Consider the following 15,911-nt stretch of genomic DNA (forward strand, 5'->3'; position numbering starts at 1 on the left):
GATATTTGTTTTATATCCAATGTCCAGGGATTTTAGTTCTACTTACCAGGAAGAATAGGTAACTGAAGTATATCTACTTCATCTTGCCAGCAGTAGTATAAATTGGTAAAGGATGATGTAAGTGGTCACTAATGTTAGATTTAGAGGATTGTTACTGATGTTAAAACTTCTGTTTTTAATATTTCCATCATAAAACTTTTTGTCATGAAATTTAACAAGCTTTTTAAGTTTTCATAATAGGAACACCTCTGTTAAGATTCTTTTGAACTTTTTCATTTTAATTCTGTTACTTCTAATTCATTTAAAAGTTGTCCTCAATTCCATCACAATATTACAGTTGAAAAAAATGAAAATTTAGGAACTTAAAACTTTTCCATTACAAATTATGAAGCTGAAGGACCAATATAGTCAGACCATTGTCTTAAAAATGTTGCATTTTTGTCAATAATTTTATTTATTCCATGATGAGAATTGATCATTAATATGAGTAACCTTTTCCTCAAAACAGCCAGTTTTTAAAGAAGGTAAATTCAAATATCAAAAGATTTTGATTACCTTTTTTTAGTCTTTTTTCTATCCCTTCTGAATATCTTTAGCCATGGCCTTGGTAGAGTTCAAGAATCATCTTTTGCCTGGACTACAGCATTCTTTTTTTCTAATGCTTTCAAATATTGTGCTTTACATATTTTAGTTCTTACATTAATACCGCTTTTACATTTTTTTGGTTCATAAAAATAAAAAACGGTATTTGAATAGCAATGTTTTCCTGTCAAATAAATGCTGTCAGTATTTATTTGACAAGGAAAGTAAATCTGCCATATCTGAATGAAAAAAGGCATCTTCAAATATTTATTCCCAAAATGTCCTTCCCCCCGCCATATCTATTGTCTGTCTTCATATATTTTGGAAGAAAGGAACTAAACATAGAGTAGAAACAAAAGATAAGCTATGAGTCATTGAAAAAAACATTGGGGAAACAAAGTGTAAGGCATGTAAACACAAAACTTTAAATATAATACATTAAGCAACAGTCAGTGGTTTCTAGTTAAAGGTAAGAAAAAAAGTGTTATTTACAAATCCAGGAGTTTTCAGGCAAAGGATACTAGAAGGTTTTAGCAAATGATGAATGCTGCAAGCAATGCTTTGTGATAACAGACATTGTGTAAAGCATTGATGGCTTACTCTTGTCTAAATTTTGTACAGCATGAGTTTAAAATTTAAAAGAATAAGGGAAAATTGTGTACACTTTCAGAGCTGCTAAGGGTGATGAACAAAGCATGTTTAATTCAGTATGATATAATACACAGATATATAATTAACAAATGCATTCACTTATTGAGGTCAGCAACAGAAATGATTACACAGATAGAAAGCCAGTCCTATGAGAAAAACGCAGAGGCTGGGCCCAGTGGCTCATACCTGTAATCTCAGCACTTTGGGAGGCCAAGGTGGATGGATCACTTGAGCCCAAGAGTTTGAGATCAGCCTGGGCAACATGGTAAAACACTGTATCTACTAAAAATAACAAAAATTAGCTAGGCATGCTAGTGTGTGCCTATTCCTAGCTACTCAGGAGGCTGAGGTGGGAGGATTGCTCTAGCCTGGGAAGAAGAGGTTGCAATGAGCCAAGATCGTGCCACTACACTCCAGCCTAGGCAACAGAGCAAAACTCTGTCTCAACAGAGAAAAAAAAAAAAAAAAACCCAGAGAAGCAAAGGGAAAAATGCTGACCTGAAGGCAAAGTAAAAATTATTCAGGTAGACACAATGATAATATAGTAACTAATTATTCTCTTTTGTAGAGAGTATTAGAAGAAATGTCCAATGTTGTTAAATCTATTATGATTTATTAAATGCCTGGTATTTTTGAAGCACTTTATATAGGGCATCCTATTTAAATTCCCATAATAACATGTCTTACAGAATTTTAGAAAATTTAAATAACTTGACTTAAAACCACAGAAACCCTAGAAGAAAAACTAGGCAATACCATTTAGGACATAGGCATGGGCAAAGACTTCATGACTAAAACACCAAAAACAATGGCAACAAAAGCCAAATTAATAAGTAGTTTCCAATTAAACCAAAGATCTTCTTCTGCACAGCAAAAGAAATCAAAATAAACTATTATCAGAGTGAACAGGCAACCTACAGAATGGGAGAAAATTTTTGCAATCTATCCATCTGACAAAGGAACTTAAACAAATTTACAAGAAAAACCCCATCAGAAAGTGAACAAAGAATATGAACAGACACTTTTCAAAAGAAGACATTTATGCAGCCAACAAACATATGAAAAAAAGTTCATCATCACTGGTCATTAAAGAAATGCAAATCAAAACCACCATGAGATACCATCTCATGCCAGTTAGAAAGGGGATCATTAAAAAGTCAGGAAACCACAGATCTGGAGATGATGTGGAGAAATAGAAATGCTTTTACACTGTTGGTGGGAGAGTAAATTAGTTCAATCATTGTGGAAGACAGTGTGGTCATTCCTCAAGGATCTAGAACCAGAACTACCATTTGACCTAGGAATCCCATTATTGAGTATATATCCAAAAGATTATAAATCATTCTACTATAAAGACACATGCACAGATATGTTTATTAGAGCATTATTCACCATAGCAAAGACTTGGAACCAACCCAAATGCCCATCAATCTTAGACTGGATAAAGAAAATATAGCATATATACATTTTCAGCCATAAAATGGAATACTGTTTTCAGCCATAAAATGCAATGAGTTCATGTCCTTTGTAGGGAGATGGATGAGGCTGGAAACCATCATTCTCAGCAAACTAACACAGGAACAGAAAACCAAAGACCGCATGTTTTTACTCATAAGTGGGAGTTGAACAATGAGAACACATGGGCACAGGGAGGGGAACATCACACACTGGGGCCTGTCTGGAGGTAGGATGCTAGGGGAGAGATAGCATTAGGAGAGATACCTAATGTAGATGATGAGTTGATGGGTGCAGCAAACCACCATAGCACATGTATTCCTATGTAACAAACCTACACGTTCTGCACATGTATCCCAAACTTAAAGTGTAATAATAATAAAAACACTCCACATAACAACTACCAATGCACTTTAGGTGTACATGAAACATTCACCAAGACAGACAATATACTAGATTACATATTTCAAAGTTGAAATTCTATTATCACAGCAGAATTCCATTAGGAATCAATAACAATGAGAAAGCTAGGACATACATAAGCTTTTGGAAATTGAGCTTTTTGGAAATTGAGCATTCTAAATAACCCATGAGTCAAAGAAGAAATCACAAGGAAAATTAGAATGTATTTGAAATTGAAGAATAATGAAAACACAACATATGAAAAATTGTGAGATACAGCTAAAGCAGTGTTTACAATAAAATTAAGTTTTTAATGCCTGTACTAGAAAAGAGAAAAAGATTTGAAATCAACTATCTAAGCTTCCACCATCACAGTCTAGAAAAATAAATTCAGCAAAAAGTAAATAGAAGGTATTAAATGATAACAGAAATCATAGAAAAACAAGAGAAAAAAATCAACAAAGTTAAAAGTTGAAAAGAGGAATAAAATTGAGAAACCCATAGCAATACTAATCAAGAAAAGAAAGATTAGTAGGGACATTACTCCAGATTCTATAGATTTAAAAGAGTGATGAAGGCCTATTATGAACAGCTTTATGACAATTTGACAAAGAGACATATTTCTTAGTAAAAACATACTGTAACACAAGAAATTGCATTCATGTTTAGCCCTATTATCCATTTCAAATTAAGCTTTATGAATGGTATGAGGTAGGAATCAATGAAATTGAATTTGTAATTAAAAACTCTCCCCTAAATAAAGTTCCAACTGACACATCTTCATTAGTGAATTCTAATCATATATTTAAGGAAGAAAAAATGCCCATTCTAAACAAACTGTTTCAGAAAATAGAAGATGAAATTCCTCCCAACTCATTTTAAGAGGTGAGCATAACCCTGATACAAGAAGAAACAAAAATTGACAGGAATCCTATCAGAAAAGAAATTACAGACCAATGTCCCTCATGAGCATAGATGTAAGTCTCTAACAAAATACTTGTAAATTAAATTTAGCAATATACAAAAAGTCTAATACATTACAACCAACGAGGGATTATCCTAGGGATGCAAGGCTGGTTCAACTTTCAAAAATCAAATGGCATAATTTACTATAGCGACAAAATGACAGAAGTAAAAAAGATACAACCAAATTAATAGTTTCAGAAATAGTATTAAACAAAATTCAACACTCTCAACAAATTTGCTGAGAGTAACAAATTTTCTGACAGTAACATCTCTCAGCAAATTAAAAATAGAAGGGGCCAGGTGCAGTGCCTCATGCCTGTAATCCCAGCACTTTGGGAGGCCAAGGCAGGTCGATCACTTGAGTTCAGGAGCTTCAGACTATCCTGGCCAACAAGGTGAAACCCATCTCTCCTAAAAACACAAAAATTAGCTGGGTGTGGTGGCACATGCCTGTAGTCCCAGCTACTCAGGAGGCTGAGGCAGAAGAATTGCTTGAACCCGGGAGGTGGAGGTTGCAGTGAGCCAAAATTACATCACTGCCCTCCAGCCTCATGACACGCCCAGACTCTGTCTCAAAAAAAAAAAAAAAGAAAAGAAAAAGAGTAGAAGAAAACTTCCTCAACTTGATAAAGGGCATCTATAAAACAACAACAACAACAACAACAACAACAATCAACCTTATAGCTAACAACATATTATACTTACTGATGAAATGTTGAATGCTTTCTCCCCTAAGATTGGGAACAAGGCAAAGATGTCTGATGTCACCCCCTTGATGCACCATTTTTTTTGGAGGTCCTAATCAATGTTATAAGATGGGAAAATATATATATATGAGACAAAAGATCATAAAGAAAACTGTCATTATTCACAGATAGCATAATTGTTTATGTAGAAAATCTTAAGGAATATGAAAAGACTAATAGAACCAGTAAGTGAATTTAGTAAGCTCACAGGATAAAAGGTCAAAATACAAAAATCAGTTGCATGTTATATAGTTTCTATCAAGTAGCAATAAACAACTGGGAAGTAAAATGAATAAAACAAAACTTTATTCATTGACTCTCAATGACATAAAATACTTGCTAATTAATTTTATGAAAAAATGTGCAAAACTACAGTAAAAATTGCTGAGAAATTAATAATAAATTGAATGATATCCTGTTTATGGTTTAGAAAACACAATATTATTAGTATCAACTTACCCCTCAAATGATGTATAGATTCAATCTTGTCCTTTAAAAATTTCACTATTTTTTCCAGTAATTGACAAGATAGTTCTAAAATTTATGTGAAAATGCAAAGGATCTAGTAGCCAAAACAATCTCATAGAAGAAGAATAAATATAGAATAATAAATTTGTAAGACCTAACCTACCTGATATTAAGATTTATGATAAAGCTATACTTTTCAAGAAACTGTAGTATTGGTAAAATAATAAATAGACCAATGGAACAGAATAGGGTTCAGAAATTAATCATATTTTGTCAATTTGACAAAGTTGTCAAGTCAATTCAATGAAGAAAGGAAAGTCTTACCAACAAATGGTGCTGAAAAAACTGGATATCTATGAGGAAACAATGAACTGTATCTCCACCTCACAACAAACACAAAAATTCATCTGAAATGGATCATAGATCTAAATGCAAAAGTTAAAACTGTAAAGCTTCCAGAAGAAACTATAGGAGGATACCTTCATTATGTTGGGTTAGCAAAAATTTCCTGGTACACAGACTTTACTAACCATAAATGAAAAATATTGATATATTAGACTTCAAACTGTGAAACTTCTACTCTTAGAAAGACACCATTAAGAAAATGAAAAGGGCTGGACACGGTGGCTCATACCTGTCATCCCAGCACTTTGGGAGGCCAAAGTGGGAGGATGTCTTGAGCCCAGAAGTTGAAGACCAGCCCCGGTAATAATGAGGTTTTGTCTGTACAAATAAAAAAAATTAGCCAGGTGTGATGGCACACACCTGTGGTTCCAGCTACTCAGAAGGCTGAGTTGGGAAGATAACTAGAGTCCAGGAGGTCGAGGCTATAGTGATCTGTGATCATGCCACTGGTCAACAAAGTGAGACCCCCCACCTCAGCAACAACAAAAGATAATGAAAAGACAAATTCACAAAAGTAAAAATATTTGCCATACATGTATATGCACAAAGGACTTGTATCTTGGACATACAAAGAAAGAAACCTGACAGCCAATAATAAGTCATACAGCCATTTTTTAAAATGGGCTAAAGATTTCAACAGAAACTTAACAAAAGAAAACATAGTATGACCAATAAACACGGAAAAGATGCTTAACACCCTTAACACCAAGGAAATGGAAATAAAAACCACAATGAGATACTATTCACACCTTTTACCCCTAAAATGATTAAAATTTCAATGAATATTAATACCAAATGTTGCCAAGGGTATGAAACAACTGGCAAGATCATGCACTGCTGAGGAGATTATTAAATAGTGCAACTGCTTTGGAGAAACAATTTGAGAGTTTCTTAAAAAGTTAGCATACACCTACTGTATGTCCAAACACTTCCCCACCTAAATGTCTACTCAAGAAAAATGAAAACATATGCCTTAAAAAACTTGTAAAACTTGTATATGAATTCTTACAGCAGGTTTATTGATAAAAAGCCCCTAAATAGAAACATCACAAATATACCTAGAAAGGAGAATGGAAAAATAAATTGTGCTATATTTATATAATAGAATACTACACATACTACCTATGAATAAATAACCTGTCCAGCCCTATTATTCTATCATTTTATCAGTCCATTTAGAAGTAGGTGTTTTACAATAATGAGATACCACTTCACATCCACGAGCATGGTGTTAAAGCAAACTAAATATGGCCTGAGAAGAACTTCATACTTCTATATTTGAGTCCTTGTGGATAAACTGCAACCTAACAATAGGTAGACAAGATTGAAAACCTAACTTAGGAGTATGTGTCTGTACCAATAGCTGAGTGTTGGACAATCCCAGCAGCCACACTTCAACCACTCATAGACTGCTGAGTGTTCAAACTGTGTTCAAATAAGGCAAACACAGAGCTGTAACCAATCCTACTGTTTCTGTACCTCACTTCCAATTCCTGTATGTCACTTTACTTTTTTTGTCTAAAAATTTGTTCTGATCACAAGGCACCCCTGGGGTCTTTGAATCTGCTGTGATTCTGGAGGTTGCCCAATTTGCAAACCTTTCATTGCTCGATTAAACTCTTTAAATTTGATTTGGCTGAAGTTTTTCAATAATGGCCATGACCAAAAACATAGATAATAAGTATTTTCAAGGATGTGAAGAAATTGGAACCCTATACATTACTGGTGGGAATGTAAAATTATACAGTTGCTTTGGAAAACAGCCTGGCAGTTCCTGAAATTGTTAAACATGGAGTTACCAAATAACCCAGTAATTCTACTCCTCACTATATACCCAAGAGAAGTGAAAACATACATTCACAAAAAGTCTTGCACACAAATGTTCATAGCAGTATTACTTATAATAGCTGGAAAGTGGAACCAACTCAAATGTTCATCAAATCATGAACTGGATAAATAAAATGTGGTATATCGTACTATGTATTATTATTTGGCAATACAAAGTAATTAAGTTCTGTTACATGCTATACCATAGATGACCCTTTAAAAACATTATGCTAAGTGAAAGAAGCCAGTCACAAAAGACCACCTACTGTACAATTCCATTTATATAAAATGTCCAGAATAGGCAAATGTGTATAGAGAGAAGGTAGATTTATAGTTGCCGAGGGTTAAGAGTTGGGGAAGGAGAATGGGGAATGACTGCTAATGGGTATTAAGTGATGAAAATGTTTTAAAATTGATTATGGTGATATTTGTGAAATAGAATAGGGATGAAATTTAGCCCTCACCATGATTTGGCCTCCACACCCACTAACACATTTTTTTCCATACCCCCCCATTACCTACCAGATCTCCCACCACCCCCTCCATTGGGGTCATCCCTGATGGCACAAGATATCTCTTGAAATGAAGATAAGCAGCATCCCACTGTAAATCTTACTCAAGGGAGTTGACCATATCACAGGCATGTGCACAAGACCAGAAGAATGTCTGATCTTTACCCCATGCCTCATTGTAATACTAAAATCCTCACCCAGGGAAGAGCTTATCCATCATATTTTGATAATGCAATGTATGCACTAGCATGATTTCTCATTGTGCCTGCACACCCTGTGCTCCACCCTGTACATGTAATGACACTCCCATACCTCATGCACAGTCCTGTCACCTTTCCTAAAAACACCACAAAGACCTGCCCTCGGAAAGCCAGCCAGGTAACTCTTGCTCCTGCACTGTCTCCATTGTGTTCAAACATAAGTTCCATTAAAAAGCCTTGTTTCGGAAACTTGCTCAGCCTCTTGTCAATTTCTATTACATGAGAGCCTAAGAACCTGTGGTTGGTAATAGTTGTACAACTCTGTGAATGCTAAAAACCATTGAGTTGTACACTTTAAAGGATGGATTATATGGTATGTGAATTATATTTCTATAAAGCTGTTTTTTAAAAAAGATTGGGTGCTCTTGTGGTGCAACACCCTTGCACTTTCCACTGTGCTTTATTGCCTTCCAGTGTATCCTTGTCTGGCTCAGCGTAAATGATGGTTTATTTAATAGCAGGGAAATGGACTACATGATCTGGATCCTTTAGACCAAATGGTCTGTGTTTCAGTGAATCACTGGATACAGGAAATGGAAAATGAAACCATTTCTCTTATGTTAAAAGAAAAACTTTACACAAATTAAATTTGATAAATTTAAAACTTCAGACAAATTTAAGTTTAATAAAATTAAATTTAACAGAGCTTAACAGAAGAATGATTAGAGAATCAGTAGCCCTCAGAGCCAGCAGAGGTTCAGAAAGCTCTACTTCACAGTGTGGGCAGGGAACTTTTATGGACAGAATATGGAAATGAAGTACAGAAAGCGCTTGATTGGTTACAGCTCAATGCTTGTTTTATTTGAATATGGTGTGGTTAGTGGACCACCTGTGATTGACTGAGGCTGGCTGCTATGGTCAACTGAGTCTCAGCTATTGTTACAAAAATATACTTGTAATTAGGCTTTCAGTTAGTTTAAATCCTGTTAGGTTGTAATTCCTTACATAGGGACTCAAAGTAGAGTTCCCCCAGTGCAAATTTAGTTTAAAAAATAATAACTCTCTTAACAAGAAGGTATTCCATAATGGATGCTTTGCTTCGGTTCAACTCGCAAACTCTATCACTTGCTAGCTATGAAACTTTAGCCAAATTACTTAAACTCTTTTTATCTTTGGTTTCTTCACACAAAAATGAGGATAATAATACCCATATCATAAGGTGTTATAAGAATTTAATTATATGTAGAAAGTTCTCAGCACAGTATCTAACATGTAATAAGTGTTGAATAAATAGTTACACAATTACTGTTTATTTTTATCATGATTATTTATAGTGTATAGTTTCTAATTAAGTGCTTTCCTCTTTAGAGGAGTCAAAATATTCTTTATGGCTGTTTACTATTTATACTTCACAAGCCCTGTTGACATGTGCTGTTCTTTTAATAGGTACAACATAAGAGATATGATGCAATTCTTAAGCGTTTGCATTGTCAGGTGAACAAGCTTCAGTCAAATAGACGACAGTGGCAATGGAACATTCAACGACTGGAAAAAACTGCAGCCGAATTAAGAAAATGCATTGGAACGCAAGAACAACATTGCCATAGCGCAGTGTGGAACACAGACGATGACAACAAAAATTATGGGACAGAACACTGAGAAAATCTTTTGGATTCCTAATAACAAGCATCCACTATCAGTGGCCTGTCTTAATGACAGATGTCTTTGGTTGTTGTTGTTGTTTTTTAAATCAGTCATCCATTTGTTAAAAGGCCTTCTAACCCTACACTTGACAGCAGTTGACAGACAATAGGAATGCCTAGAGGAGAATAGTGCAAGAGTCTCTATGACTATTTTGAGTGTGTAAAATGTATTATACTCATGTATTATACTGTTTATAACTATGTTGCATTCACTACCCTATGAAGTAAAAATTTAGAAGGGAAAAAACATTTGATTTTTTTCAATGATTTATATTATTAAGATATTTGAAAATGTGTGTCTGTTTCAAACTTTTTATTGGAACTTGTTTTTTTACAACTGCCTTTACAGTAGCCCATAAATATTGATATTTATAATAATGTTTTTGTATGTTCAATGCTTCAAATATTTTTTCCATTTTCTCTTTTATCTAGAAGGTAACGATCATTTTTCTTTGTTATTAAATAACATATTTTAGAGTGATAACAATGAATAAAATATTTTGTTCACTTTTCCGTCTATAAATTATTCATATTCTGTGACTAAAGTTACAGCATCATGTAACTCTTAAGAGTATTAATCAGTACATACTAACATTTTTTCTCAGTGAAAGGCAAAATGTCGATAAATCAAATGTTAACTTGCCCCTTTCAAGGTAAAAGTGATCTCTTTAATGCTTCCATTGAGTCAAATACTTAGAAACAAAAACAAATATGAAGATATGGTTTTAAAATATTCATTTGTAAGATTAATTTCAAACAGAGAGCATCAAAAAATTTTTTTTAATTCATTATCTCTTTGCCTTTCTATGTGCCTAAAATTCAGTAAGTGGAGCTGAAATAAAACCTGATATAATAATCTTATTATGGATAACAGTATAGTTTTATTATGGCTTAGCATGGCTTACTATGGCTAACACTTCAAACAGCTTATCCTGTAACACAATCAGCTTCGGTCCATGACTCAGAAACACAGCTACAGTAAAAATGGTGAAACCTACAGATTGTGGGGAGTACACACTATGCTCGGCTGAAGACAAGCCTGAACCAAATGCTGATTATATAAATAGATTTTAATGTAACTTGCATATTAAAAAGTTATTACACTTCCTAAGTTTAGTTATCACTTAGATTCTAGTTTTCTAAACTGCTTTTAAGTTTATACTGGGATTCAAAATATTTGTAAATGATAAAACTTTGAATTATAGATTTGAAAGTTTGTTTTTAAATTCAGATATGAAGAAAATAGGTATAATCTGCATAAGATAATGTGCTCTATTTGTAAAAGCAAGTTTAATGTAGTTTTCTAAAATATCATTGATAATACATGTACCTATTTTACATTTTATGACAGTCAAAAACTATTTGAAAAACGTTTTTTCTTGTTCTTTCTAATCTTAAAAACTATTTCAGATAATAGAGGCTTTCAGATTAATTAAGAACTAAAATTAGAGGTATCCAAAGCTTGATGATTTAGTGGATATGATATTTTAACACAATCATAAACTCTAAAATTAGAAAATTGAAGTTGCTTTTAATTTTAGTTCTGTATAATTGAACTTAGCTTAGAATATGAGCTCTTTTGCTTAGTGGCATTCACACACATGCTTCTGACTTAACACTCAGTCTCTTTGGGGTAAATAGTTCAAAATTCTCCTCTTTCTCATTTTTTTTTCCTCTATGGAAATGTTCAAAGTTCCTGGGGGACTTGTGTCATCAGGGACATGGCTCTGCTCCAAATGTTATTTTCTAATCTCACTGGCCTGTGCAGAAATGTAATCCATTTTTCCTGGTGTTGAGGATCATCGTGAGTCTGTGCTATATATGCAACTGTTTAGTCAATACAGTCAGCTTCATTGTCCAATCACAAGACCTCTTCCAGCCCTATTTCATTTTCTGTCTGTATGCTGGTCAAATTTCATCTCTTTGGGACCTGCTATTCTATCCATGCAGTCTTCCCCACTCCTTGATTTCAGTATAAATGGAGTCTTTCAAGGTTCTCAGTGCTTTTAATAGCTCAGCAAAATTTCAACTCTCAAAATAATGAATCTTCTGCAAAGGAAAGCTATGATTTCAAGAATACTGTTTCTACTGTGGACTTTTAAAAAAGCCTAATATGAAACTCAAAGCAAACAAATTAGTTCTGAATTCTCAGTAGTATCTGTCCTGACCCAGACCTGCTAGGCACTATTACCTAAATGATCAGCAACAGGTAACAAATGCAAGGAAGCAGAGGGAAGAAAAAAACCCTACAGTTAACATCTCAAAATATTACTTACTACATGTGCAATCTATGGACAAATTATAATTGACCAATGTAAAGAAACTGATATCATATCTTTAAAACCATGGGAGTCACCAGATTTTACACATTAAAGGTGAAGTCAGCCATTATGGACACTTTGACGGCCAATATAAATGGTCTATATATTGTCTGTTAGACTGTGTCTCTTCCAGTCAATTGATTAATCATGCTATTTTCCAAAAACACTGTAGACACAAAATAAAAACACTAAACAATGATAAAGTACTGAGTATTCTGTGCCCTATTTGACAATTTGTATCTATCATGTCATTTAATTATCAAAATAATGGCCTAAAGCATATGTTATTTTCCTTAATTTGCAGATGGGGAAACTGAGGCTTAGGTTGAGTAACTCGCTTAAGATCTCATCACACAGCTCATCGGCGCAGGGTTGAGATCAAAGTCCTATTTTAGCTAGATGGAACTACAAGAAAATGATTCCAAGGACAAGCTTCAATTTTATTATAAGTAAGTAATAATTTATTTCTACATTTAATCTATCATTTTGATATATTACAAGGCATACAATAAATTTAATCAAAGGGAGAAATTTTGTAATTAAAAATAAATGACACACAAATGCATAGGTGACAGTACATGAGAATCAGTGTCAGTATAATATTTTGGCTGTGAAAAATGGAATCTTGTTTATGAAAATTGCTTTGGAATCTTTTAAAGCTTACATAGGACGTTGCAATTAAAACTCTAAATTTCTGTTATTTTACATTGAACATGGAATTCACTGTTTATCCATAAAAGTTATTAAAGGACTATGTGAATACTATAATGATTTGAAACTATTTGGAGGAGGAATCAGTAATTCAGAAGAACACGTGGTTTTCATTTGTTGTTGCTCGTAGTTTAGCTTCTCATATTTTCAATATTATATATATTTTATTTTTCATTAAGCTAATGATTACTAAAGCTAATGATCAGAAGCTAAAAGTTATATGCCTGTCAAAAACAACCTATGTTATCTGTTATTTGAATTTATAATGTATTTCTAAGGGAAGCAGCTGTTTTTCTTTGCTGATAAGGCAATGTAAGGAATGGGTCTTCTGCATTGCATTAGCTATCAAATAATACTTTCTCTTGAATATTACTGAACTATAACCAAAACCAAGAAAAATAAATTGAAACTGATACTAATAGCAAAATAGATCTATTCAATACATAGCTAAGAATAGGCTGCTCCAAATTGCTTTTTCTTTTCTGTAATGTTCTATTTAAATAATGACTGTGAGCTCTAGATCTTTAGAAAAATAAAAATAGCATATGATTTGGTAATGACAGGGTTGCTGTTTACATAATCCAGTGAAGACAGACATGAAGTAATGAGACTTCAACCTGTTAATTAATGAGATGATGTATTCCAAAAGCAAAATTAGAGTTCATATGATAAATAGTTTTAAAAGGCTTCTTACCCAAAAGCTCTCTAGCATAAAAATCATGTCAAAATTGGAATAAAAGACTTAAATTACTGATATTTGTCAGTATTACTCAATCACATAGCACAAGGTAATTTAGAGAGATTGACAATATATTGCCAGTCTAAGATGAATTTTTAAATATTTTTTGTCCAAAATAAGTAAGTCAAGACACATCATCCACTTCATCTGCTACTGTTATCCCCCTAACATTATTTTACATTAAATAGACATATGTGATCCTGATGCTTGTATTGGAGATTCTGTCTTGAGATGCTTTCGAGACTGTTTCTCCCAGAATCCATCGTGCTTCTTTGTGTATATGACACTGAAAAAAGTATAGCTAGCCTACAATTTGCATTGGTTATTTTGACTTCAGTGACCTAGTGTTGACAAAGTCATGCACAGGTATCTGAACCAGATGTCTGGATCCCTATGCATGACCTACACACCTACTTGGCAAAAAATATCACATGATTTTCTCTTCCACTTTTTCCACAGAGACTGTCTAGCCACTCTCAAGTGTCATTCTTTAAAATGAAACCTCTCTGAGAACACTTTCATCACTTAGATGCAATATTGACTTTGCTGGGCAGTTAAATAATGTTGGTAATATTTTAATTTGTGGTTCATACAAATAAAACATGTAAAACATTCAATTCAGAAAAAGATCCATCCTTATTCTAACCCTCCACTAATGTAGATTATTTATCTTCTAAGCCTTTCAGTCTCAATCTGTCAATGTAATGTACTCATGCACAGTTTTCTAATAATTAGTGTAATTCTCTCATGTTTCTTTCATCTCTTTTAATAAAAAATGCAGCTTCCTCATTCAGACCTTAGCTTTTTCAGTCCCTACACAGCCATAAGTTGCATCATCTTCAAGCTCCAATTCTAATTTTCTGTTTTAGCTCCAAACTTAATCCAGTGGCCTCACTTAGATCTCAGTCATTGAAGATAATCTCTTCATTTAGAACCAGCTTATTCAGGAATCTATCCTTTTTTTTTTGACTTTGGCGTGCCCCACAAAGAAATCTTTCTGAAACATTGTGTAATAGACACAGTCACTGCTTTGCCCAAATCCTCTAAGATTTTTTAAAAATCCTTTTTGAGCAGCCCTCTCCCAATTGAGTCATGTTTTGCCTCCAAAAACTCTTACCTAAGACTTCCTTTGGGATGTTTGCTACCCTTAAAGGACTTTACTTGATATTGCAGCCTTGCTTGTCTTCTTTTCTCCTTACCAGTCCTACCTCCCTTCCTAATTTCTCTAGGGAAGACTTTAATAATAAATCACTCATTCAAGAATCTTCATCTCAGAATCTGCTTCTGGGAATCCCAAACTAAGTCACCTTACAAGATTAATCACACGCTGAAATCTCTATTTTCAAGAGATGACTATTGTTCTACTCCTGTTCCTCCCTCCTCCCTTACCCCAAATCAGTTCCACTCCCAGAAGCGGCCAAAGGAAAGAAGGAAAGAAATCTAATCACTATCCCATTTGATGTAATTTTCCCATGATTTATTTGCTTTAAATAAAAAAGCAAGCCAGGCCAGGCGTGGTGGCTCATGCCTATAACCCCAGTACTTTGGGAGGCTGATGCAGGTGGATCACCTGAGGTCAGGAGTTCAAGACCAGCCTGACCAACATGACGAAGTCCTATCTCTACTAAAAATACAAAAATTAGACAGGCGCGGTGGCACGCATGTGTAATCCCAGCTACTCGGGAGGCTGAGGCAGGAGAATCCCTTGAAGCCAGGAAGCGGAGACTGCAGTGAGCTGAGATCGTGCCACTGCACTCCAGCCTGGGCAACAGAGTGAGACTCTGTCTTTAAAAAAAAAGTAGTAAATAAATCTAGATTCTAAAACGTCAATTAAAAAGTCTAGGATATTTTTCAGCTATGTTAAGGTCACACAGTTTTTTAGGCAGGTTTATTAGACGTCTCAGGCAACCAGACCAAAAGAGTAATATTTGGGGAAAATATTTTGGTTGCTCTCATTCCAACTAGATGACAAAGACAGGGACATGGATAGGAGTAAATTATGTCTGTACAGATCCTATGTCCTTCTATAATCATCTTGCTTCTCTCAAACCATTCTTTCCCATATTTTAAAATGAGCTGGCTGGGCGCAGTGGCTCACAAGTTTACTCTCAGTACTTTGGGAGGTCGAGGCAAGCAGATCACTTGAGGTCAGGAGTTCGAGACCACCCTGGCCAACATGGCAAAAACCTGTCTCTATTAAAAATACAAAAAGTAGCCAGGTGA

General features: G+C 34.3%; 1 protein-coding gene across 3 annotated transcripts in view; it reads left to right on the top strand.

Moving 5' to 3' along the window:
• CCDC122 (coiled-coil domain containing 122) overlaps positions 1 to 10,356 on the top strand; it is a 39,115-nt gene extending 28,759 nt beyond the window's left edge. For all 3 annotated transcript variants that reach the window (XM_032294754.1, XM_032294755.1, XM_032294756.1), the window contains one exon: positions 9,661 to 10,356. In XM_032294754.1, the coding sequence (XP_032150645.1) occupies positions 9,661 to 9,873 (213 nt within the window). In that variant the 3' untranslated portion in view covers positions 9,874 to 10,356. The remainder of the gene's footprint in view (positions 1 to 9,660) is intronic.
• Positions 10,357 to 15,911: the final 5,555 nt, after the last annotated feature.

The sequence above is a fragment of the Sapajus apella genome, unplaced genomic scaffold (genome assembly GCF_009761245.1).
Source record: "Sapajus apella isolate SASKATOON/1434 unplaced genomic scaffold, GSC_monkey_1.0 scaffold32, whole genome shotgun sequence".
Lineage (NCBI taxonomy): Eukaryota > Metazoa > Chordata > Mammalia > Primates > Cebidae > Sapajus > Sapajus apella.